Source organism: Drosophila suzukii, chromosome 3 (genome assembly GCF_043229965.1).
Source record: "Drosophila suzukii chromosome 3, CBGP_Dsuzu_IsoJpt1.0, whole genome shotgun sequence".
Classification (NCBI taxonomy): domain Eukaryota; kingdom Metazoa; phylum Arthropoda; class Insecta; order Diptera; family Drosophilidae; genus Drosophila; species Drosophila suzukii.
Genome location: NC_092082.1, coordinates 16457874 through 16481005, shown reverse-complemented (window position 1 = coordinate 16481005; position 23132 = coordinate 16457874). Strand labels below are relative to the sequence as shown.

Sequence of the window (23132 nt, the reverse complement as noted above, 5' to 3'; positions counted from 1 at the left end):
TTTGGATATTCCATTTAACAAAAAATGTATCGTGTCTTTCGATATAGTCAAACTGCCCGATTTCATTAGCATTCCAAACAAAACTGTGCCACAGACAACAGCAAAACAGAGGCGGGGTGAGAAGGGGGGCGGGTAAAGCGGAAATAAAGGAAAGAAAGCAGGCAGTCGGAGGGAAAACTTCCATTGTGGAAAGTCTTAAAGCCAGGTCGTTCGCCGTTCGCCGGTTTCTTGGCTCTTCATCGTCTCGTCTTCATCATCGCCGTCTTTTGCCTTTTGTCGGCTTTTGTTTTTTAGCCAGAGGCGGCGTTGAAAACTTTGCCAATACAGGGCGCAGGGGGCATGGCAGGGAGAAAGGGGAGAAAGTGGGGAAAGGGAAGAAGGCCGAGCACAAGTGCCTGGCCAACGGCATAAATATGTCAAAAACACAACGCTCCGCGTGCTATAAACAAATTGTTTTGCTGTTGCCAAAAAAATATATGAAAAATTTCAACGCCAAAAAAATTTCAAGAAAAATGTAATGGAAAATATAAATATTAAAAAAAGAGTTCTCGCACAAGTACGAACCTATCGAGTAACACAACAAACAATTCAACGAAATTCACTTAAGAAATTCCTTGGAAATTCGCATGAATCAGTTTACGCCATTCAGAATGCTGTGTTTTCCATTTAGTTAAACATTTTTGCCACCCATCGAGGGAAAGAATGGTAAAGAGGAAAAACCCGAAGATCATAACATAAACTATAAGTCATATTTCTTAGTTCTGCTAATCAAAAGTTCTTTTATTTTTCAAGTAGTTTCATAGTTTAAGCAATTCAACACTTAATTAACACTTCTTAGATATTTATAATATTCTTAAAATGAAAACCAATTGAGAGATCAATAAAATGAAAATTGGGTAACCCATTTCAAATATTCTCTAGAAACTATGGCCAATTGAGAGCCTACAAAGCTGGCATCAATTAGAAAAGTTTTCCAAATAGTAAAACTAAAAAGACAACTTTATGTGTACTGCGAAAAGTCACCAAAGTTTACTTCTGCACCAAAACTAAAAATAAAAAACATCACAAGTTTTCCCAACTTCCCGCTCATATGCAAAATAGGCAAAGGAAAACAGAAATTCGAGGGAGGAAAAGCGGCGGGAAAATCCCCAGAGACGTTGCCCAGGCAATTGAAAAGTCTCTTTAACGAAAGCTCATAAATGTCGTCATCGTCTGTCATTCGACACTTATGGCTGCCTTCAGGAATCATTCATTCGACGTCTTAAGTCCTAAGCTATTTTGCATTTTCCTACGACCCCAATAGGACTTTTCCAAATATAAGTTGACGGCGAAGAGCCCCCTGACAGAAAGCAGGATACAAACGGATTTAATTGGCTTGAACTGTTTGGTCCTTTTGGGCATAATAGGCAACAGCTGAGTGCATAATCAATCAAAAATTATATTTTTCGGATGCTAAATCAGATGATTAATCACAGGCAGTCGCATAATAGAAATGGTTTGTCATGGTGCACAGTTTGGAAATCATTAGCAATCATTATGGGATAGAAATGTTCAAGGATCTGATACCACTTATAATGATATAGTTTACATAAATCTTTAGTTTTCTACTGAAGTATTGCAAACCCTATATTCCTTTTTATCCCTCGCTTATATTTCCTTATCCAATTTAACTGCATACACTTACAGGGGAATTGAATTTCTAATATTGCCAGAGCTGTGAAAACTCCCACTAAATCAATGTCATCGCCCCGCTCTCCACACCCCTGATATATTTGCACACCTTACCAGGTAAATGGCAAGCAAACAGTTTCAACATGCAGGAAATAATGGTATATCGCCTCGGTTATATTCGTTTCGATTCGATTCGATTCGATTCTATCGATGCCGCAGTCCAATGGCAATTCATTATGTTAATGGCGCTAATGGTCTGGCAAATATTGTGCCAGCAACAAAAACAAGAGGGCACAGTAACAACACGAGGATAAACTTTTGTGTCCGCTTCGAGCCAAACAAAAATTGATAAAAACAAAACCAATTTGATAAGCGAAGCAAATTAATGAGGGCAGCTCATTTCCTCGCCCACACCCTCTCCAAAAGCGAGACATGTGTAAATGGGAAAACAGAGGATTACTGTAAGGTTCTGTTGAAGGTGGGTTCCCCTAACTATGCGATAACTGTCAGCTTTAGAATGTATCTCTTTAAAAACTTACAATGTTTATTTTTTCTAACTATTTTGAAAAGATATCCTAAGTTTCCTAAAAAAAAGAAATACTAAAAAAATAAATGCTGATGTATAAAAATAGATAGTTGCTAAATAAACAAGAATATGTTATCTGTGATATGTTATGACATGACATGATATGATATGCTATGAAATAAACAAAATATCCCCAAAAAAGAATAGCACTAGAGCTCCTCTCTCATGCATATATTCATGAATATGTTCATTCATTAACCGGGCAACGGAACAGCTGCTGGCATTTGGCATTACGCCCTGAACCTCACCCTTTCAGACACCCCCAATATCACACCTAACCATACTCTCCAATTAACCACCTATGTTTCAGCCTCTGGGTAAGTCCCTCTAAATATAGTTAGCGAAGCCAGCATTCACGCACTAACACACGTGCGACCAACACTTTCCCACACACTCAAAAACACGCACCACAAAAGCACTGAGAGAAATGTTCGTAAGATCCTGATATGTACTACAAAACATTTTACAATGCTCTAAAATTTTAGGTATGAGTAATAACTAAATACAAAGATACAGAGAAATAAATAAATCGTATTTATATTTTAAATTTGAGTACAAGTAATAATTGGAAAACGTTCTATTTGACTATTATAATATTCACTTCATATATTTTATTTTATATATTTTGAAGTAAAATAATAATAAATAATTTGTTGTTACCACAATTATTATAACAAATTATAATACCTAAGTAATTTGGGTTAATCAAAATCCAACTGTAGTTGATTATTAATTTTTGGAATGAAAAAAAATTATATTTTGATATTAGTTGAAAAGTATATTAAAACTAAATGCTTATCCTAATTTTTCGCACAGTGGAGCTCACCTATTTTTGGAACCCGCCAAATGTTTATGCTGCCTGCTGTTTGTTTTTGTTCCTGATTTTTTGGTTTCGCTGCTTTTTTTGTTTACGCGTCGTCATCTTTGGGCGTTTTGTATACTGTTTGCATTTCATTTGACGCGTTGAGGTGTTTTTCGGTAGGAAATTTGCATTGCCAAACGAATTCATTAGCCGGGCCGAAAGGTACAAACTACAGTATAGCAATGCGTGTGCCATCGGAAAATGAACAGAGTGCTTTGACTAATCAAGAAGCGAACTCAAAGACTATTTAAGTTGTCTAACAAAAACAAACTGGAAATTTTATTTTAGAAACAGAAGGAAGTGATTTATAAGAATAACATCCATTTATTTAAGTAATTACGAAGTAACCATTACCTATCTCAGTTTACAAAAATAAATATCAATAAAAAAGCATCTCCCTTTTGTATTTTAAGGTATGTTTGCTTACTTAATGGATTAAAAATAATATAATGTAATATATAATTACATATTTTAATTTATAATTTTAATAATCCCTGAATTGATGCTCTTTCGCCAGATTGATTAATATTCGACACCATAGTTTTTGTTTAATCTAAAATTACTCAACCAAGCATTTATTTATATTTCTTTTGAATTTTCGCCCAAGGTCTGGCATCCCATCAATTAAAATTCTCTCAAGAGCAATCGAATTAATTTTATGGAAAGGGAATTTTCCCCCGAAACCCAAAAACATGAATGTGTGCGGTTGGCGTAGAACGGGCTAAAATAACATTCATAATTAATACAGCTAGTGGGGAACCCAGAGCAACGAGCATAAATTTGTTTAGCTTATAAATTTGTTAAAACAAACCTCGAGCCAAGTAGCGAAGATGCCGAAGCCAAGGCAAAAGTCAAATGCCAAACAGAACCCACATACTAGTATTTGCTGAATGAGTTGTGGCCAGAAAATGCAAGAAATATTGGGGGCAATAAAACCGGTCAAGACCATCGTAATAAAACCCGAACCGACAGCCATTGGATGAGGTCCAAAAAAGGCGGCAGAGGGGAAATGGGAAAGTTCACTGCCAACAGCGGCAGCTGGCTGAGCGGAAAATGATTTCCAGCAGCTAAATGGGTAAACAAGATGGCAAAATGACTTACTAATTTGTGACGTGATCCAAGTTAAGCAAACCAAGCGAATGAATGCGACATCCTACCTGAATCCAGATGCTATCTGCCCTCCGCTTCGTTTTTGTCTCGGTTTATAGCTTCAGTCCCTTCATTGTTGATGATGTGCATTGAGCGGTGAAGAAAAGCGTCAATACAAAAGGGGACTGATCAACAAGGAGGTACTCAGCTATTGGAAATAAAAGTGCATCCTTCATAGAAAGGGAATGCTCTAAAGTCCCAACGTTTGTGGAGTGGATAGATTTTATAATGATTTCCTGATTCCATTTGATCTTAATTCTGTTGGGATTTTGTATAAGAATAATATTTTGAAATATATAACATCTCTTTAAAAACATAAAAAGCTGTAAACTTAATCCTCTTGATAAACTTAAGCATTTTGATTAAACGTATATCCTATCTAGCTCCAACATTTGTAGAGTCTCAGACTAAGATATGACAGATTTATAATGATTGCCGGGTTCTTAACCATTTTGATCTTAATTCTGTTGGTATTTTGTATAAAAATAATATTTTGAAATATATATTATCTGCAAATTTAAAATATATTACGCTATCCACAGTGAAATCCATTTAATAAACTTAGGAATTTCGAATTAAACATATATCCTATCCAGTTCCAAAATTTGCAGCCAATTTCTCAGACTAAGTTGTGATAGATTTATATTGATCACCGGGTTCCTAACCATTTTGATCTTAACTCTGTTGGTATTTTGTATGAAAAATAATACTTTGAAACATATAATGTCTCCAAATTTAAAATATTTAAAGCTATCCACTTAACATACTTAAACATTTCGATTGAAACATATATGCTATATGGTTCCAACATTTGTAAAGACAATTTCTCAGACAAAGACATGATCTATTTATAAGGATTACACGATTCCTCACACTTTTGTTCATAATTTATTGGAATTCTTTATAAAAATTATTCATTAAACTATATTTAATATTTTTAAAATGTAATATGTATCAAGCAACAGCCACTCAACTGAGACTAGTAACTTAGTAAACTGAAGTATTTGTACCTTTACAAATATAACACTTATTTCTATATCTCATCCATAGGTTTTCGTATTAACTTGCTCAGAAGCTTATAAAGAATACTAAACAGCTTAATTAGAGATGCCAAAATAAAACCCTCATAATGTAGCCACTCCCCATTTTCCCGATCAATGGGTACGTTGGCAACAAAGCAAAAAAGTTTCCCTGGCCCGGTTCTCCATCCTTCCTGGCCATTTTCTGTTTTGCCGTGTTTTGTTCGTCCGCCTTCCTTTTGCCCTGCTCTTCCGCCTGCCTTTGGCTTTGTTTATTTTAAGTCCATTATCCGTTATCCTTTATGCGTTGCGCTCAGAGCCATGTGCTCATGTGGCCCAGAGCTCACAGTTCCCGGCCATTCTTGGCCCGGTGACTTTAGCCCTCTGTATCTCCACTGCCATTCTCTTAGTTAGCCGTAGTCGCCACTGTTTCCATGCCCTTTTGCATACTTAGTTTGCGGTTCAGAAACGGACCCCCCTTGTGCCCGCCCATGTCCTGACTGTTTATTGTCTGTTTAGCCGGTTGCAATTTCATTAAAGTTATGCAGCAGGCGGGTTATGGCCTTTCCCCTGGTCATCCGGCGGTTGGAGCATTCCGAGGACCTCCGAGTCCCTGGGCAATGTCAAGTGCCGATTTGGCAGGCGGCCAGGATCCGGAAACCTTCGCCTTCGATGACTCGGCCTACGTCATCGTTGAAGGACTGCCCAAGGCATTGATTGCTCACCGGTTCATTAAATCAAAAGGTGCCAATAAAGGCTACAGATGCAATATTAAAAATCGACGTGTCATTCGCAAAAAAACTAAGTGGTTCTTTAAGGAATCCGTTGAATGCAATATTATCTAATTCCAAATTCCCAATCCTAGTTGTCCGGGTCTTGAAAATATATATTTTGTTGTACACTGTCCAAAACTTACGGTACAAGGAGGAATCGGCCAAAGTAGCTTGGTCTTTCGGCTGTACTAAAGTGGTATTTACAAGTTTACCTAATAACTAGTATTTCCATATTAAGATAAGCTGATCTTAAAAAGGTACTTATTTTCTCCAAGTGTAGGGCTAAATAAGAGATCAGTAAATTTTTTAATCTGTGTAACTAGGACTGCTTTTTTAAAATAAAGGATTGCTTAAATTAAACTTAAATCAAAATATATAAAATATTTTTAAAATTAAAATTCATGAATATATCTATGAACACAATTTAAAGTGTATTACTTTTTCCCATAGTAACAAGTAACAAATTTAAATTTGTTCATAAATAATTATTTATAAATAATTCAATTTAATAAAATAAAAGTAATATGCAGTCGTTTAGTTTTGATCAGGAAAGAAAATAGTTTAAATGGATTGCAACTTGTTGTGAACCTAATAACTTTTCTTTGAAATCTATATTTGTTTATTTATTTATTTTATTCAAAAACAACAAGTCACGTTTATTTATTTATTTCAGAAAACTTAGCTGACTTTCCCCTTTTAAATAATTGAATTTGCCCAGCTTTTAGGAATTTCTCTGAGAATTCATTTTCGACATTCGCTTTCCAGCTCGCTAAACTGGCGCACACACTTAAGTAAACTGCATTTTGAATAGAGTCGAAAAATTTGCGATTCCAATTCCGTTCGATTGCATTTCGATGCTCTCGAATGGCGCATAAATCACGAAGTTTATGATTGTTTATATGGCCCACATAAGTACACATTCTTGCGTATCTGCCTGCATTGTGTGTTTATATCGAAAATATTGTGTGCATTTCCATGGACAATTGCTGAGTAAACAGAAAAACGTGTTCAGTTCATTGTTCTTTTTATTTTTTGTTTAATTTGGCAACCGGAAGAGCAGCAGCGAAACAATTTTTATGCAGTCAGTTGGCGCTTTCATACCCGGAAAAGGAAAATATCTCTCATTTTTGGGGCTTTCGACAAACAAATAAAAGGCCTAGTCATCACAAAAGTCAGGTAATTGAGTTGAACTTGAATTTTGTATTTCAGTAGGTACAGTAATTGAGTTGAACTTGAATGCCGTGTTTTACTTTTGTAACTCGGCAACGAAACGTGGCAAGTTCAAGGACTCTCACAGTTTCCATCTCATGTGTCAAAGGATGCCCGGGGAATTAAGGCAGAACCAGATGGTCCGCACTTTCGGATTAGAAAGAAAGAAAGCATCAGGCGAATGGGAAAACATATTGAACCGAGAGCTCAGCCTCCATGGATGGGGATCGGAGATTGGGGATTGTGGACTGGGGACTGGGGATAGGGGTATTTGGGGACTCGCCTTGAAGTTCCCATCGAATTCGTGCGTGGACTGCAAACAAAAGAGGATTTTCTTTGTACTAATCAGGCAGATTTTGGGGGAAAAGGGTAAGGCAGTGCTAGGGTCGTAGGTCAGTTAAGGAGGGCCAGAAAAATAATTCTATGAATAAATTAACACGCTCAACAGCTGATTGGATTTGGCTTTCAACGGATGAAAATGTATATGGCCGATGCCAGACGAATATTCAATGACTAATTAAAGATGGCCAAATCAGCTACATTTGAGTACAAAGTTCTATTTTTGTCTACTTGTGCAGTTTAATAAATAAAGAATTCACTAAATATTTGATCAATCTAATCCACAATGGCTTGCTATTTAAAAATTCTAATAAAGGCCTATCAACAACGAAAACAATATTTTAAAAGATTTTGACTTTAATTAAGTAATTCTTTTGTTTCCTAAAAAGATGTACAAATAATAAGATACTTTGTGGTCTTGCCCTCAGGCAGAGTATCAACACATTTGGAAATGGAAATCCAATGAATTACACACGAGTAAATGAGCTCAAAGCTTTGGGCTAATGACATTCAAGCTAATTAGTAATGTGTTCACACAAATTAGGCATAGATTGGATGGAATATCATTCGATAGGGAATTAAATGCCAGGCAGGTGATGATGTTTAAGAAAATAATTGAATTCTTATCTCAAGGTATTAAAGTGCTCTTAAAACTGAAATGTCTAAAAAGTTTTCGCTGCAACTTCTAAGTCCCCGCACTGAATGGAATTTTAATTTGTGTTGAGCCATCGATTTCCTAAAACGTTTTCGCATCACACTTCGCTTCAATTATAAATTCTTTGTAATCCATAAAGTTTACCATCTTTCGCCAGCAAACTGAGACACCCGAGAGAAAAAGTTTTGAGGCCATCTCTGGTAGCACCAGGACATTTAGTTGCTCAAAGTTTAGGCCGAACTTGGACCACCTGGCTGCCAACGAGCATATCTAAAGTCAGATGAGCCAGCATAAATCCCCACTAAGACCCGGACGAGCCTACGAGATAAGAGGTCCTGGAGGGCAGGAAGGAAACTACGGGAAGTCATGAGGTCGGGGGTCACAGGAAGTGCGAAACTCCGCAACCTCTGGTGGGGCATAAAGTTTTGTGTTTAACTAATTGCTGGCTCATACCCACCCAGGGAACACACATGCAATTTTCATCGCTGACACTAAACCACACTACCTGCCTGCGGTTGGGGGCGCAAATTTACTATCTCATTACGTATACTTAATAATTTACAAAAATATTCATATTACGCATACGCCTCGTGCAACGGAAATGGAAATAAACCAAAGCCAGCACTGCACTGCGAACCACATGAGGTGGAAGGCCAAAGAATGTAGAGGAAATTAACCGAAACAGAAGTTGAATGGGGGAAAAGCTCCAGTGGTTTAGTTTAGTATATAGTTTGGTATGGGGGCCGGAAATCTTTCCCTTATATTATTCTGGACAAGCCCGTGTGTATGTGTGTGACGTTCAACATAATTAAATAATTAAGTGCTTAGAGTGGCAGCCAGCTTATGAACGAGCGAAATCACAAAGGAGCCAGCGGATCGTAAGGACACCGGCACACAGGTCGGCTACGTAATGTTTCGGACATATTAAAAGGAGCAAATCAGAATTTATTTCCTGCAATTTCCCATACATACCTTGTGCTGAAAATGAAAAGTTTCGCTCCTCCTGCTGATAATAACGCTGATGTTGATTAGGCTGATGATAATTTATCTGAGTATTTCGTATGCCTTAACGAACAACATCTGAAGAATTTTAGCATTTTTTCATCTCTCCGTTTGTTTTTCCTTACGTTGCTTTGTTTCGCCTGCTGCCAACTTTTGAACTTTAAATTGTGCGCATTTTTTAAAGGCCGAGATGGCTGCATACCAAATGAAAAGCCCGTTTAAGGGAAAAAATATTTGAAATAATTATTGCGAATTTAATTTTCCCTTTTCGCTCCCTTTCGATGCCGCGCTTTTCATTTCGTTTTTGTTTATTGTGGGCGTTGGGAAAAGGTCTCGACAAAAATAAACTGTGTAAAAACTTTCTCTTTATTTTCACACACACGCGCTGGCGAAAAAAAAGGAATTCAAATTAAACTGATTTGTTGTAGTTGCCTGCCGATTGTTGTTCTTTCTCATTTTGCGAGATTTTATGGTTGACAGTTCACTTTTTTTTTTGGTATTTGTTGCGGCCAAAAAGGACATTAAGGCATGTAACCAAAACACCACAGAAAATTGGTAAAGAAAAGGTTGTTGGAAAACAATTTCGTTTATGTTTTTTGGTTTTAAAAGGGAGGTTAAGAATTACAAATTAAATTAAATGATTGATATATTTATATGAAAACCAATCACTAATTAAATTATTTGAAAATGCACTGAACTGAAAGGTAAATTAAATTCTTAAGCTCGGGAAATTTAAGGCATATTTCATTGCCAAACTTAAAATCAAATTCCACAATAAAATACGCCCACCTCTGCAAACCACGCAATGCACATACTGAATGTAAAAATAAATTCATCTCTTATTTAATTAGAAGGAATTATCTTCTAGCAATGCTCCTAACATTTCAGAAAACAATAGGCAGGAGAGCTCTTTGTTATTTCTAGGAATATACATATAAATTAGGTATATATTTCATGCCCATTCAAACTACAGCCAGTATGAGATTGTTTATAAACCATACGAAAATCAGGTCTATTTAATTTAGATCTTTTCTTTTTCCCACTGAGTAAAATATATCATCTTCAACTTATTGGGCAATTAATATTGTTAGTAAAATTCCCAAATTCGATTTAAAAATCGCTGCTAATGAGCAAAGGCTAAACAAAGTTCCGAAGTAATTGCAGAAGCCAAATTCGAAATTGCCGCGAATCAAGTGAAAACAATCAAATTAATTTGTTTGCTTTATTACTTTGACCCAGTGGCTCAAACCGTATAAAAGGGGGTGGAAAAAGGGGGGGCATCGTGTTGAGACTGACACCAAATGGCTGGCAATTTGCATACGAAATAGGCAAATTGGCAAAACACAAATTGCAGGTGGGGAAAGAAAAGCCAACTGACATGGGTGAAATTACATAAAAAGGCAAGTGTACAAATAACGAATCGCAGCCAGGCAAAATGATTGAGAGGCATAAAGACACGCCATCGAGTCATCAATAGGAAGGACCCCGATATCCATCTCAGGTCCTTGGTTCTTGGTCCTTTCATCCACCCCTCATCCCCGACAACTAAATCCCAATCAGTCAGCGAAAATCAAAGCGCAAATCAGCGCCCAGCAAAAGTCAAATTAGAAAGCAGGAAAAACACAAAGAACGGAAAAACAACGAGAAATAAATTACACTTTCTATAAGCAGGCCCATAAACACCCTTTTGGTCTTGATGATACCATATTATCTATTTTTAAGTATTGAATATTATTATGTAAGAAATAAAATATAAAAAAGGGAAATTAAAGTACCATCTTGATTATGAAATAGGAAATGGTAAAAATAATAAAAAGGGACCTGTTTATAAAGAAATATACAGGTGTTAACTTGAATTAAAACAGTAAACTAATTATATGTGTTTCTATCATTGTACTATCATTTAAAGATATTTTCCCTCTAGAAAGCTACAATACCATCTTGATTATGAAATATGAAATGGTAAAATATTATTAAATATACAGTTTTTTAAGGGGCCTATTTAAAAAAAATGAAGAAATATTTACTTTAATTAAAACAATAATGAACTATACTATTTATGTTTTTAAAAGTTGTAGTCTCATTTAAAGATATTTGCCCTTTTCCGCGCTCCTGAAAAATAACAAAATACCCTTCTGTTAGAGAACAGAATAAAACGAAATCACCCATGGACAAATGAAGCGTCAAATTAGAAAATAATAAAAACAGATATAAACAGCAAATCTATGGAAAATAAGTATATGAAAACATGTTCAAGGCAGGGGAGTCATAACAAAAACAGAGATACTTGAGCCGGAAGCGTTCTCGGTGGCGGCAGCAACAATGGAACAAGGATCCGAGGATCCGGGGATTCAAGGATGCATCCCGTGAAGACAGCCAAGCGGCAAAGATAAACCCACATTGAAATCGCCAAATGAATGAGAATGTGGATGGGGTTCTGTGGGGCGTGCGATTGAAATGGGGCGGAGGGGTTATGGTGGGCTGATGGGCTGATGGGCTGGTGGTTCAATGTAGCCATTGTTATTACTGCTGTAATACGCTTTGCGGGGAGATTACAATTTCTGATTACTTTGTTATTAATAAACACAAAAAGCGTGCCAAACACACGGCCGCAGGCACAAAGATGCCAGCTGACACATGGCGAAATCTGATCGACGGGGGAAGTACTCAGTGGTTAAGTCATTGTTATGACTAGAATAATACTGTTTAAAGGTAAGGAACTGTTATTACAAAAGCTAACAATATAACAAATTAAGTATTTAAGATGGTACTGAAATTTAAGTGCATGTAAAATAATAGTTTGTATTCGAAAACTTAGATTATATTCCTTGTTAAAAAAAAAGTTTTGAAACTTTTGTAGTTCATTTAAAAAAAAGAGTTTTTAATAACCAAGTTTATTAAAGATTTTACTACTACTGATTTAATTTTAAGCACTAGCATTTCAAACTACACACATTCCTTACCAACTTGAAGTTCTTAAGCATTCTATAAAAACTAACATCGTTTTAAGAACCATAATATAATATAGCTATTATAATACATACTTCCTAAATGACTTCCTAAGATTTTAATGTCTTGCACTAAGCTTTTAAGTTTGAAGTTGTATATGTTCAGAATTCAAGTTAAACCGTACTAAGTATAACAGGTACTACCCATAAACATCGTAACAAATCTATGAAAAACTGTTAACAATGACATTCAACACCCACCACCCTAAACCTCACCCCTCTTTGCCACCCTAATCCGCCTGTCTGAGTTGCGTTTATTTTATCATTTTTGTGCTTTGTTAGGCAAAACGTTTTATTAATAAACTTTTCTGTGCTGAGCCCACAAAGCCGAACAACAAATACCAAACAACATCAGAAGCCTTTTCGCAGGGAAAATGCATTTTTGTGCGGATGGCCATTCAATGGAGGCGCAAAGTCAACTGGTTGTTGAATCGATCGGATGGAATTAATGGAATGACAATTGAAAATTAAATTTCAAAATTCCCTACTGGGGACTGGTACTCAAAGACGAAGACCCAACAAATTTGTTGCCAAATTAATTGCATTTTAATTGCGAAAGGCAGAGAAACGTAAAGAGTTTTGTGGTTAAATTAAGTGTGTAAAATTGGTTTTCTTTCGGTAGCATTCACAAGGCAATTTGGTTTACAGCCATTTCGGTTATTCAATTTTCTTAGCAATTTTAATGCAGCCTTAATTAATATTTAATTTTGATTTATTCAAGTCGTTTTGGCTCCTTGAGTTCATCTTTATTCACAGTGGAATTTCGTTTATGGTAATTTTGATTTATATTTGCAAATGTTTTGTGGCAGTTAATTTTTGGGTAGCTTACGCAGAGTTTTCCCCTCATGATTTTCATTTGCTTATCTTAAAGATTTGGGTTTTCTTTTTGGATGTTTACAAATTAATATGCCATAATATTTGGATTTATTGCGCAATAAAAATAGATGATTTTCTATTTATACATTACATTTTGCAATTTTACACTTCACTTTAAAAATGTCTTAAGTTTTGTAACTCTATTTTTTTTAAATATCCTTAAAAAATGTATGATTGGGTTTTAAGTTTCACTTTTAAATTTGAAAAAAGGTGATATATTTCAAAAATTATTTACAATTATAAAACTAAAGTCTTCGAAAATAGTACATTTAAATAGTGATCATTTCTCGAATGTAAGACTGTTATATTTCATAAGATTTATTGAGATTTTTAGAACTCATTATCTCTGTAACTGTGTACTTTGGCATCATTTAAAAACTTGTCTCATAGAAACAAATAGCTTGTATTATAATCTAGAGTTGCTTTATCCATTATCACTTGGCCACCTCGTTCCCCCACCTTTCACACACTTTCACTTTCGCCTCACTGGGTGATTTTCACATATCGGTTGGCGGAGAGGAGTCGACTCCTCTATGGGGCATTATCTTGTATCTATGGCCCTTCAAACGCTTTTCACTGTTGCTCGCCCGACTATCTGTATCTCACTCGCTCGCACTGTCTTCAGCCCGGCCGCATTTTCCGGCGATTCCAAACCGTTCGCATTCGGCAACAATAAACCCGCAACTAAGTTGAATTTTCCTCGGCGTTCGGCTTTTATACGATTTTCCTCGTCGTCGCTTCGTCGAATGTTGAATGGCCAAAGCTTCGGCAGGCTTTTCCCGCATTTCCCACAAGCTTTACCCGCCTTCAACACTCGACGAAACATGGCCGATTCTTTCAATCGGAAACTGTTTACAGGTGTTTGTTTTGGCTCCGATTTGTTGAGGTTTATGACCATCAAGAAAAAAGGGAAAGAAAGGAAAACAAAAATTCGGCAGAGTGCAATGCACTTAAAGCTCTACGGCTTGGATTTTTTATTTGTTTTTTTTTTTTGGTTATCTCAAGGGGAAAAACGTATCCGCAAATTTTCAGCCACTTGTTGCTTCACTTTTTATTTGCCAACTGCGCGCAAAAGTAGGCAAGAAATTTCACTGTTCTCTCGCATTGAATTATTCATAAGTAAATTCAACAACAGAAAAACCAACGGAAACATAAAAATTCCATTTATATTTAGGCCCAACACAAACACACCACGCCAAACAGTAATAACATTTAAAAGTTTTCAAATATTTATACGGCCAATTGGAAATTTGTTGAATTATTGAACTGGCTTGAGAGTTTGTCAGACGAAAAAGGGCGCTGCGGGTTTTCCAAGTTCAGGGCAAAACTTTCTCCAGATTGGTTAATGAAAATGTATGCGGAGTGCCGACACGTAAAGAAAACAATAAAACCCGGCCACAGGCGGCCGCAAATCAATTGAGAGGGGTTGGGGAATGGGGGTGAAAGTGGAAAGTGAAGGTGGTAGCCCGCAGGACCCACGCAGCAAGGACCTCGCAGGACTGCGACAATATCTCCCGGTGAAGAGTTCTCGTCGCGTGCGCATTGTGAAAACATTTTTCTAATTTCCTGTCATCAATATAAATGAAATGTTCACGGCAGCCATCCAGTTGTTACGAGGTATGGGTGGGATTACAAGGGTATATGCGTGATGAGGGATGACACGGAGCTCGAAATCACTTTATATGTCCAGAAATGTCTAGAGAATTCTATAGCACATCTCTCCCAGTTAAAGTGTTTTAAATAGTTCAGGTTTTTTACAAGAAATGTAATTTAAAAGGTTTGGTTTACCGGTTTATAATAAATGAAGCATTAAGTGAGTAAAATAGAAAGAATATCAAATGGTTTCTTTTTAATTTTATCACAACTTCTCTAAAGTTAAAAAGTTAAATAACTTGTTGTAGGTAAGATAATACTAATACAAGGTATGTGTGGGATTACAAGGGTATACGCGTGATAAGGGTTGACAAGAAGCTCGAAATTTAAATGTCTAGAAATGTCTAGAGAGTTCTATAGCACATCTCTCCAAATTAAAGTGTTTTAAATAGTTCAGGTTTTTTACAAGAAATTTATTTTAAGAGGTTTGGTTTTCCAACAATAGAAAGAATATCAAATGTCTCCATTTTAATTTTAACACAATTTCTCCAGAGTTTTTAAAAAAACTTATGTAACGAGTTGTAGTTAAGATATAATACTAAATAAATTGTGACTATAAGATTTTAGGCACTTATTTTATATTTTCTTACCATCTATACACTAAAATAAATGAAAGTACTGAGTACTTTTCAGTTGTTTTCCACTACCAACTTTCCTTTATCCCATTGCGTGTCAAACCATCAGTGTCGGCAAGGTATTTGTCTATATATTTTGTAAAATTAAACAACAATTGTCGCACAGAACAGAAACAGAAATTCGTAGTGGAATAAAATAAGGCACCTAGTGGCTTTGGAGGACTAGAAGCGGAGTCGCTTTACAGAACGATAGTGATAGCCATCGTCCAGAAGGGCGGAGGAGTCCTCCTCGCCATTGGGCAGCTCCTCCACCACGGCATTTCCGTCCAGAGGAGGCAGATACTCCTTCACGGGCAGCAGGTCGGGCACCACAGAGGGCGTACGGTAGTGGTAGCCATCGTCCAGGAGCACTGCCGACTCCACCTGCTTCTCCTCCTTGGGCTCCTCCTCCTCCGAATGCTCCACAGCCTTCACCTCCACCTGCTCCTGCGGTTCCGTGATTATCTCCACTTCCTGCGGCTGCTCGGTGGTGACGATAACTGCCTCTGTGGTTGGCTCCACTGTGCTGGTTTCTTCTGGAATTATTACCTCCGTTGTGGTGGCCACCTCCTGCTCCTGCTCCGGCTCCTCCTCCGCAATCACAGGTGGCAAGTACTCGCTGTTCAGCGGCAGGGGAGGCAGATAATCACGGGGCGGCTGGAGCACATGGGTTAATGTGGCCGCATGCTGCTCCACCGGCGGCAGGTAATCCCGACTGGGCACAGGTGGCAGCTCCACTGGAGGCAGGTACTCCAAGGGCAGGTGGCTCACATCACGGCGCACCACCGAACGACAGCTGGCCAAGCTCACTGCAGCCAACAGCAGGCAGAGTACTTCTAATCCTTGCTAGAAATATAAATATATTTTAATCCCTTACAGATATTTTTTGTACATATTGAATAATAATATCAATAATAACTATCTAAAAAATGAATGAGCTTGGCTTCTAAAAAATATAACACGTCATATATCAAATTATTATCATATTACATTTATTCCAAAATAAATTATAATTATTTTTTGATAGATTTAAAAGAGCTATAATATTATCGTGTTGGATATATTTTAAATTAAATTATAGTTATTTCATAATAGATTATGACACCTATAATATTATCATGTTAGATATATTATTATTCATGATAGATTATGATTCATATTATCATGTTAGATATATTTCAAAATAAATTATATTTATTTCAGATTATGACATCTAAGAAATGTATCTTATCACAATTTTATTTGGTATACAAGTTAGACATGTTTTATAGTGAAACTCTAAATTGAATTTAGTTTTTAACACCTTAAAGCTATGAACTACTTAAAGAGCCGGTCTATTTCAATATGCTGACTTACCATCTTTCCTGTAACTTGAACGTTTGCTTCGCTTGCTCTGCGATCTGGTTCTGACCTGCTCAATCTATTGGAGCTGCGGTTGGGTTTTGCTGCTGCTTTTGAAATCGTTTTAACTATTTATACAAAAAATTAACAGGACGGCTAAAAGAGGTTCGATGGTCAATCGAACGCAATCGAGCCGCATTGCCACATTTTGGTCCAAGCGTCTTCGAAGACGTGTTCGAAGCTCAGAGCCGGATGTTCGATGTTTGGGCCCTGACAATGGTCAATGCTCGTTAAAGATCTGAAGATCTGAAGACCGGCTTGTGTATGTGTTTACCCATTTGCTCTGCACTATTTGATTGCCGAAGAATCTGTCAATATTTTCGTTAGAGATTACCCCACCCCATGAAGACCCATTCCCATATACTAAATGATATTCCTCATTCCCTTCCGCCATTCTACAAACACCATTTATCCTACAATTATAAAATTATTTTGGGTGGGGGACCTTCGATGCGGGGTTTCAATGTCGCCTGTGTAAGGGGCCAATGTCAAGTGTCTTGGGCCATTGTAACAATAACACCAACTGCAGGTCGACGGTGACGGTGCTGAAAACAATATGCCACTTCGATTCAGAATGGTGTCGAAGAAGTCACGCAACGGACCGATGTAATTTGTTGCTGCATCATCCAGCAGCAATTAACCGACTTATCGCACTTGACCGGTGCTGTATAAAAAAGCAGAGTGGGTTCAAAACACCGAGGGCCCTTCAACCCTTTAAGCCAGCTTAAGATGAAATTGAAAACGAAACTCCAATTCGAAATCGAAATCTCAGCGAAAATGAAAATGAAACTGAAACTGAAGCACAAAAAGAATCAATGAATGAAAGTCGTATGTGAAGAGTGAAAGCCAAGAGAATATATTCAATCAAATGCCGTAAGCCAATCGGAGCTGTCACAAATCCATTTTACCAATAAAAATATTAGTCTACCAGGCTTCAACAGCTCAAAAAACAGGATCAAAGGGAAACGATTTCAGAAACAAACAGGAGCTTAAATACCCTACTAACTGGAGGAAAAAGAGTAATTCTAATACTTCTAATAAATGCTAATGACTCAATCGTGATTATATTGACACATATTTGTTGATATAACAAGTCATTTTTGCTAATGAAGCAAATCAATAAATAGGTTGGGCAGACTTCTAAAATATTTCACAGCTACTTAAGAATAAAAATAACATTCATAAATATTTGATACCTGTTTGAACAAATGCAGTACCTTTATTTGACAATTATAAATCATAGTGCAACAAGCAAGTACTTTTTTCTTTATCTTATAAATATATAATAACAAATTTCTTTACCTTTCAATATTGCTACAACTAAAATTATTTCATATCCCTTGAGACTATAATAAGGGTATCAAAAATGCAAACAGTTGTTATACTAGCTATTCAAACAAATATTTTCAGCTAGGTGTGCAGCTTTATCATTTTGTGTGGTTACAGGACACCCAAAAAAGAGAGGACTTAAACATTTTTATTTTATTCCCCAATGTGGCGAGCAAACAAAACAGAAGAGCAAAAAAATACGAAATGTAAAAGTGCTTGCAATTTTTTTTGATCCGCCATTACGACCTGCCCAAAATAAACTACCTCTCAGGTCCATTTTTTCAGCCAGTTCAATTCGTTGTAATTTTTTTTAGCTGGCTACGCATACCGGGGATTTGTAGAAATTGGAAAATGCCCCCAACCCATAGAAATCTGATGGTTTTTTGCTCCCCCACCAGTTTGCGTAATAGAAAAGCTAAATATTTAGTTAGGAATTTCAACTGAACCGCGAACACGCGGTTTAATACCTCTTGGTTTATTCGAAGGCGACTTCAATTAAAATTCCCAATAAAAGTGGTCTAAAAAGTTTCGAAAATGTAATCGACATCTGTAGTTTTAGCCGTAGTTTAATGGGGGCAACCGGGAAAATGGAATATTTGTTCGAGCGGCTGCCACTTGGGGCGTTTGCATGTAATCGACCAAAAACAAAACCCCGAACCAAACATCCAAAAAAATACATTGAACAAACCGGGAGGGAAAAACTATTCAAATTTGGCTAATGGACCGTTCGACCAGAGCCTCTATATTGGAAAAAAGTTCCTGGGAGGTAACAAGAAAAGCTGCAGAAAGGATTACAGCCTGGTGTAAAATGTTTGCAGATAATCTGATCTTACTAAAAGTTGTTGATTTCGAAGAAAATAAAATAGAAACATTTTTGTAATAAATTTGAATCAATAAATGCTGTTCGCTTTGGAGATGTGTACATAAATTGCTCTGGTAAATACCCACTTTCATCGAGAACTAGCCCAAATTGTATTTATATTCGCCTGGTAAAATAAAGGGGTGATGAAAGCGTATGGATTACCTTACTAAAATGTAAAGTAACCTCCCATTTTATTAGTTTCCCATCCCAATTCCCCATATCCTTGCCTATCCCTGTAGATTGCAGCTCTCTTGGTAACTCCTTGGTAAGTCAATTGCTCTAACCTCCTTAACTCCCCCAAACTCTTTGATTGATGTTTGCCTTCTGCTGGTCTAAGTGTCATTTGCATGCAAAACTTGCCAACTTTATGGCACACATAGTGCGAGGTAGTACGGGTATATATAGAAAAGTGAACAAAATGTAATCACGCCATGAAATATGCAACAGATGTGTGAGGAAAAGGGGATTCATGGGAGGACAATCTACAAACAGGCAACAAATTAGAGGCAATTCACGTGCCTGTCAACTTAGCACATTACGCTCCAATTACGCGACTTCGTAGGGCAAAAGATACGGAAATCGGAGGTTGTTTGGCTCTGGAGGAAGTTCGTCCTGGGCGGCCTCCTCGAATATCACTTTCCGCATAATAAAATCAGTCGGAGCCCGTCGCCTGTCGCCTTAGCCTTGCAGCTGGGCAGGATCGCAGAGGAGTCGCCCAATCGGCTTGGGAAATGCAATGCATACTAAGCAGTCAGCTTTCAGGGGGAAAGGACATCACTTATGCAACAGGCACTGCAGTGGGGACATCAAATCCTGTCCCGGGACAAGCAGTTCCAGAAGGTGTTACCCGAAAGATATAAAAAAACCTTTTATGACCGGAGGAAAAATTTAATTACAATTTACAGGTTGACCTCTGTCAACCCTTTTCACGGTAGCACACTTAAAATAAATTCAGATGGGCAAATATTACTTTAAGATACTTAAAAATGATGAACTTTGTTTTTCTTAAATACCAAATATTAAGTTTTGGTTTATTTTATTTACACTATATTTATACTAAATAAACATTAAAAATTTATTCATTCATTTATTTTAAACAAATTTTGCTCCTAAAAAGAGCAACCAAATGAAATTTTAAAGAAGAGAAAGTCTTTAGATTAGAACAAATGGCCCAGAATTGTCAAGATAAATGTATCTTTTGTGTGTCTCTATCCTTTTGGCATTGAACTGACCCCGAGCTGAAACTCAATTAATTTTTGGATTCCTTTTGGCAAAGTGTTGGCCCAGACTCCTTGAACTTCTTTCCCCTTTCATTACCCCATCGCCGCCTTTTGGTTTATTTATTACATTTCATTCACGTTTTGCTGTTGATTTGCCTCGATTCTCTCTCACTTTGGGTCCCATTGTCAAAGCGAATTTAATTGTCTCAATTATGCGCTAAATGTCGCCAGTTTCCAACAGCTCCGACCAACAACTCCGACCCAAATCCCAGGACAAGGTCAACCCATGGGGGTAGTATCCTTTTTCGGGTGACTATAGCTGTGAAACCGGAGACAAGCCGACGACAAGGCAACTTCATTGAAGCAATTTTCACCTCCTTCAGAGGCACAGAAATGAGGCAAGGCGACGACCAAATAATCAAGTGACTTACTAAAAAGTTAGCGCAATTTTGTAGCAACTTCAAAAAGTTTCGCCAACCCTTTTGTGGTGGCCTCTTGTCATGGCCTAAAGGAATCCCGCGGAATTCACCTCCTCCTTGTCCGCATCCTTTTCCGGTCTCAAGACCCTGTCCTGTCAATTCCCGCCTTCACGCTCAGTTGAATGCACTTTTGTGCCTTCATTACCATGCCGCGAAAAAGGACGAAGGCTTGAAGGCCTCGGGACAGAACTTGGTTAGTAAAATGTCTTATAAAGGCCCTTCTGGTGTGGGCACTTCAGGAGGAATCTGCTGAAAAATTGTATAATTATTATTACATTTTAATTATAATTGTAATATTAATGTAATCAGAAAAGTTCTTCATGTTCCAATTGAGTGCTAATGAAGCTCAACATGAAAATAAAACGATTGAATTGATACAATATCTTTAAAATTAGATATTATCCGTTAAAATTGATAGATTGATAGATTGATAGATTGATAGATTGATAGATTGATAGATTGATAGATTGATAGATTGATAGATTGATAGATTGATAGATTGATAGATTGATAGATTGATAGATTGATAGATTGATAGATTGATAGATTGATAGATTGATAGATTGATAGATTGATAGATTGATAGATTGATAGATTGATAGATTGATAGATTGATAGATTGATAGATTGATAGATTGATAGATTGATAGATTGATAGATTGATAGATTGATAGATTGATAGATTGATAGATTGATAGATTGATAGATTGATAGATTGATAGATTGATAGATTGATAGATTGATAGATTGATAGATTGATAGATTGATAGATTGATAGATTGATAGATTGATAGATTGATAGATTGATAGATTGATAGATTGATAGATTGATAGATTGATAGATTGATAGATTGATAGATTGATAGATTGATAGATTGATAGATTGATAGATTGATAGATTGATAGATTGATAGATTGATAGATTGATAGATTGATAGATTGATAGATTGATAGATTGATAGATTGATAGATTGATAGATTGATAGATTGATAGATTGATAGATTGATAGATTGATAGATTGATAGATTGATAGATTGATAGATTGATAGATTGATAGATTGATAGATTGATAGATTGATAGATTGATAGATTGATAGATTGATAGATTGATAGATTGATAGATTGATAGATTGATAGATTGATAGATTGATAGATTGATAGATTGATAGATTGATAGATTGATAGATTGATAGATTGATAGATTGATAGATTGATAGATTGATAGATTGATAGATTGATAGATTGATAGATTGATAGATTGATAGATTGATAGATTGATAGATTGATAGATTGATAGATTGATAGATTGATAGATTGATAGATTGATAGATTGATAGATTGATAGATTGATAGATTGATAGATTGATAGATTGATAGATTGATAGATTGATAGATTGATAGATTGATAGATTGATAGATTGATAGATTGATAGATTGATAGATTGATAGATTGATAGATTGATAGATTGATAGATTGATAGATTGATAGATTGATAGATTGATAGATTGATAGATTGATAGATTGATAGATTGATAGATTGATAGATTGATAGATTGATAGATTGATAGATTGATAGATTGATAGATTGATAGATTGATAGATTGATAGATTGATAGATTGATAGATTGATAGATTGATAGATTGATAGATTGATAGATTGATAGATTGATAGATTGATAGATTGATAGATTGATAGATTGATAGATTGATAGATTGATAGATTGATAGATTGATAGATTGATAGATTGATAGATTGATAGATTGATAGATTGATAGATTGATAGATTGATAGATTGATAGATTGATAGATTGATAGATTGATAGATTGATAGATTGATAGATTGATAGATTGATAGATTGATAGATTGATAGATTGATAGATTGATAGATTGATAGATTGATAGATTGATAGATTGATAGATTGATAGATTGATAGATTGATAGATTGATAGATTGATAGATTGATAGATTGATAGATTGATAGATTGATAGATTGATGAATAGATAGCAACCCAATTGTACTGTCATAAAGTACAACCTTCTACAACCTTTTTGTTCAATATCAATAATTAGTGTTGCAAAGGTGTTAATAAATATTAAAGGTAAGTAAAGTTTAAGGAATTATTTTCTCCCCTTTTCCAGACAGCCAGTTTATCAAAACAGATGACACATGGCGACCCCAGAGCAGACATCGCATTAGACGCACTTGCTGGTGTGTAATGCGGCGTGTACGTAATTTGCTTCGCAGGTAATTAAAAAACAACACACTGTACACACACGCACCTGGCGGGCCACCGAAAATTTTCATAATTTCACACTTAGCTGGGCAGCATTTTCGGTGAAAAAGCGGATGACATCTAATCAAAATTCGAGGGTCCTTCAATCCATCCCATTTCGCAGATATTGAGCAACAAAAACATGTA

General features: G+C 36.3%; 2 protein-coding genes across 6 annotated transcripts in view; both read right to left on the bottom strand.

Annotated features, from left to right (window-relative positions):
• LOC108005621 (adenylate cyclase type 6) overlaps positions 1-13824 on the bottom strand; it is a 47159-nt gene extending 33335 nt beyond the window's left edge. Inside the window, exons 1-2 of one of the 5 annotated variants that reach the window (XM_036815921.3) lie at positions 13609-13824; positions 9236-9459 (exon numbers count right to left, since the gene is read on the bottom strand). The gene's annotated coding sequence lies outside the window, so the exon portion shown is untranslated. The remainder of the gene's footprint in view (positions 1-9235; positions 9460-13608) is intronic. The other 4 variants (XM_065865113.2, XM_036815919.3, XM_065865114.2 and 1 more) reach the window with 4 other exon arrangements.
• A 1664-nt stretch (positions 13825-15488) lies between these two features.
• On the bottom strand, positions 15489-16881 carry LOC108019464 (uncharacterized). The gene is made up of 2 exons (XM_036815768.3): positions 16773-16881; positions 15489-16262 (listed from the first exon to the last, which is right to left on the bottom strand). Exons 1-2 carry the CDS (start codon positions 16773-16775, stop codon positions 15600-15602), a joined length of 666 nt encoding a protein of 221 aa, XP_036671663.3. The 5' UTR covers positions 16776-16881; the 3' UTR covers positions 15489-15599.
• Between the last annotated feature and the right edge of the window lie 6251 nt (positions 16882-23132).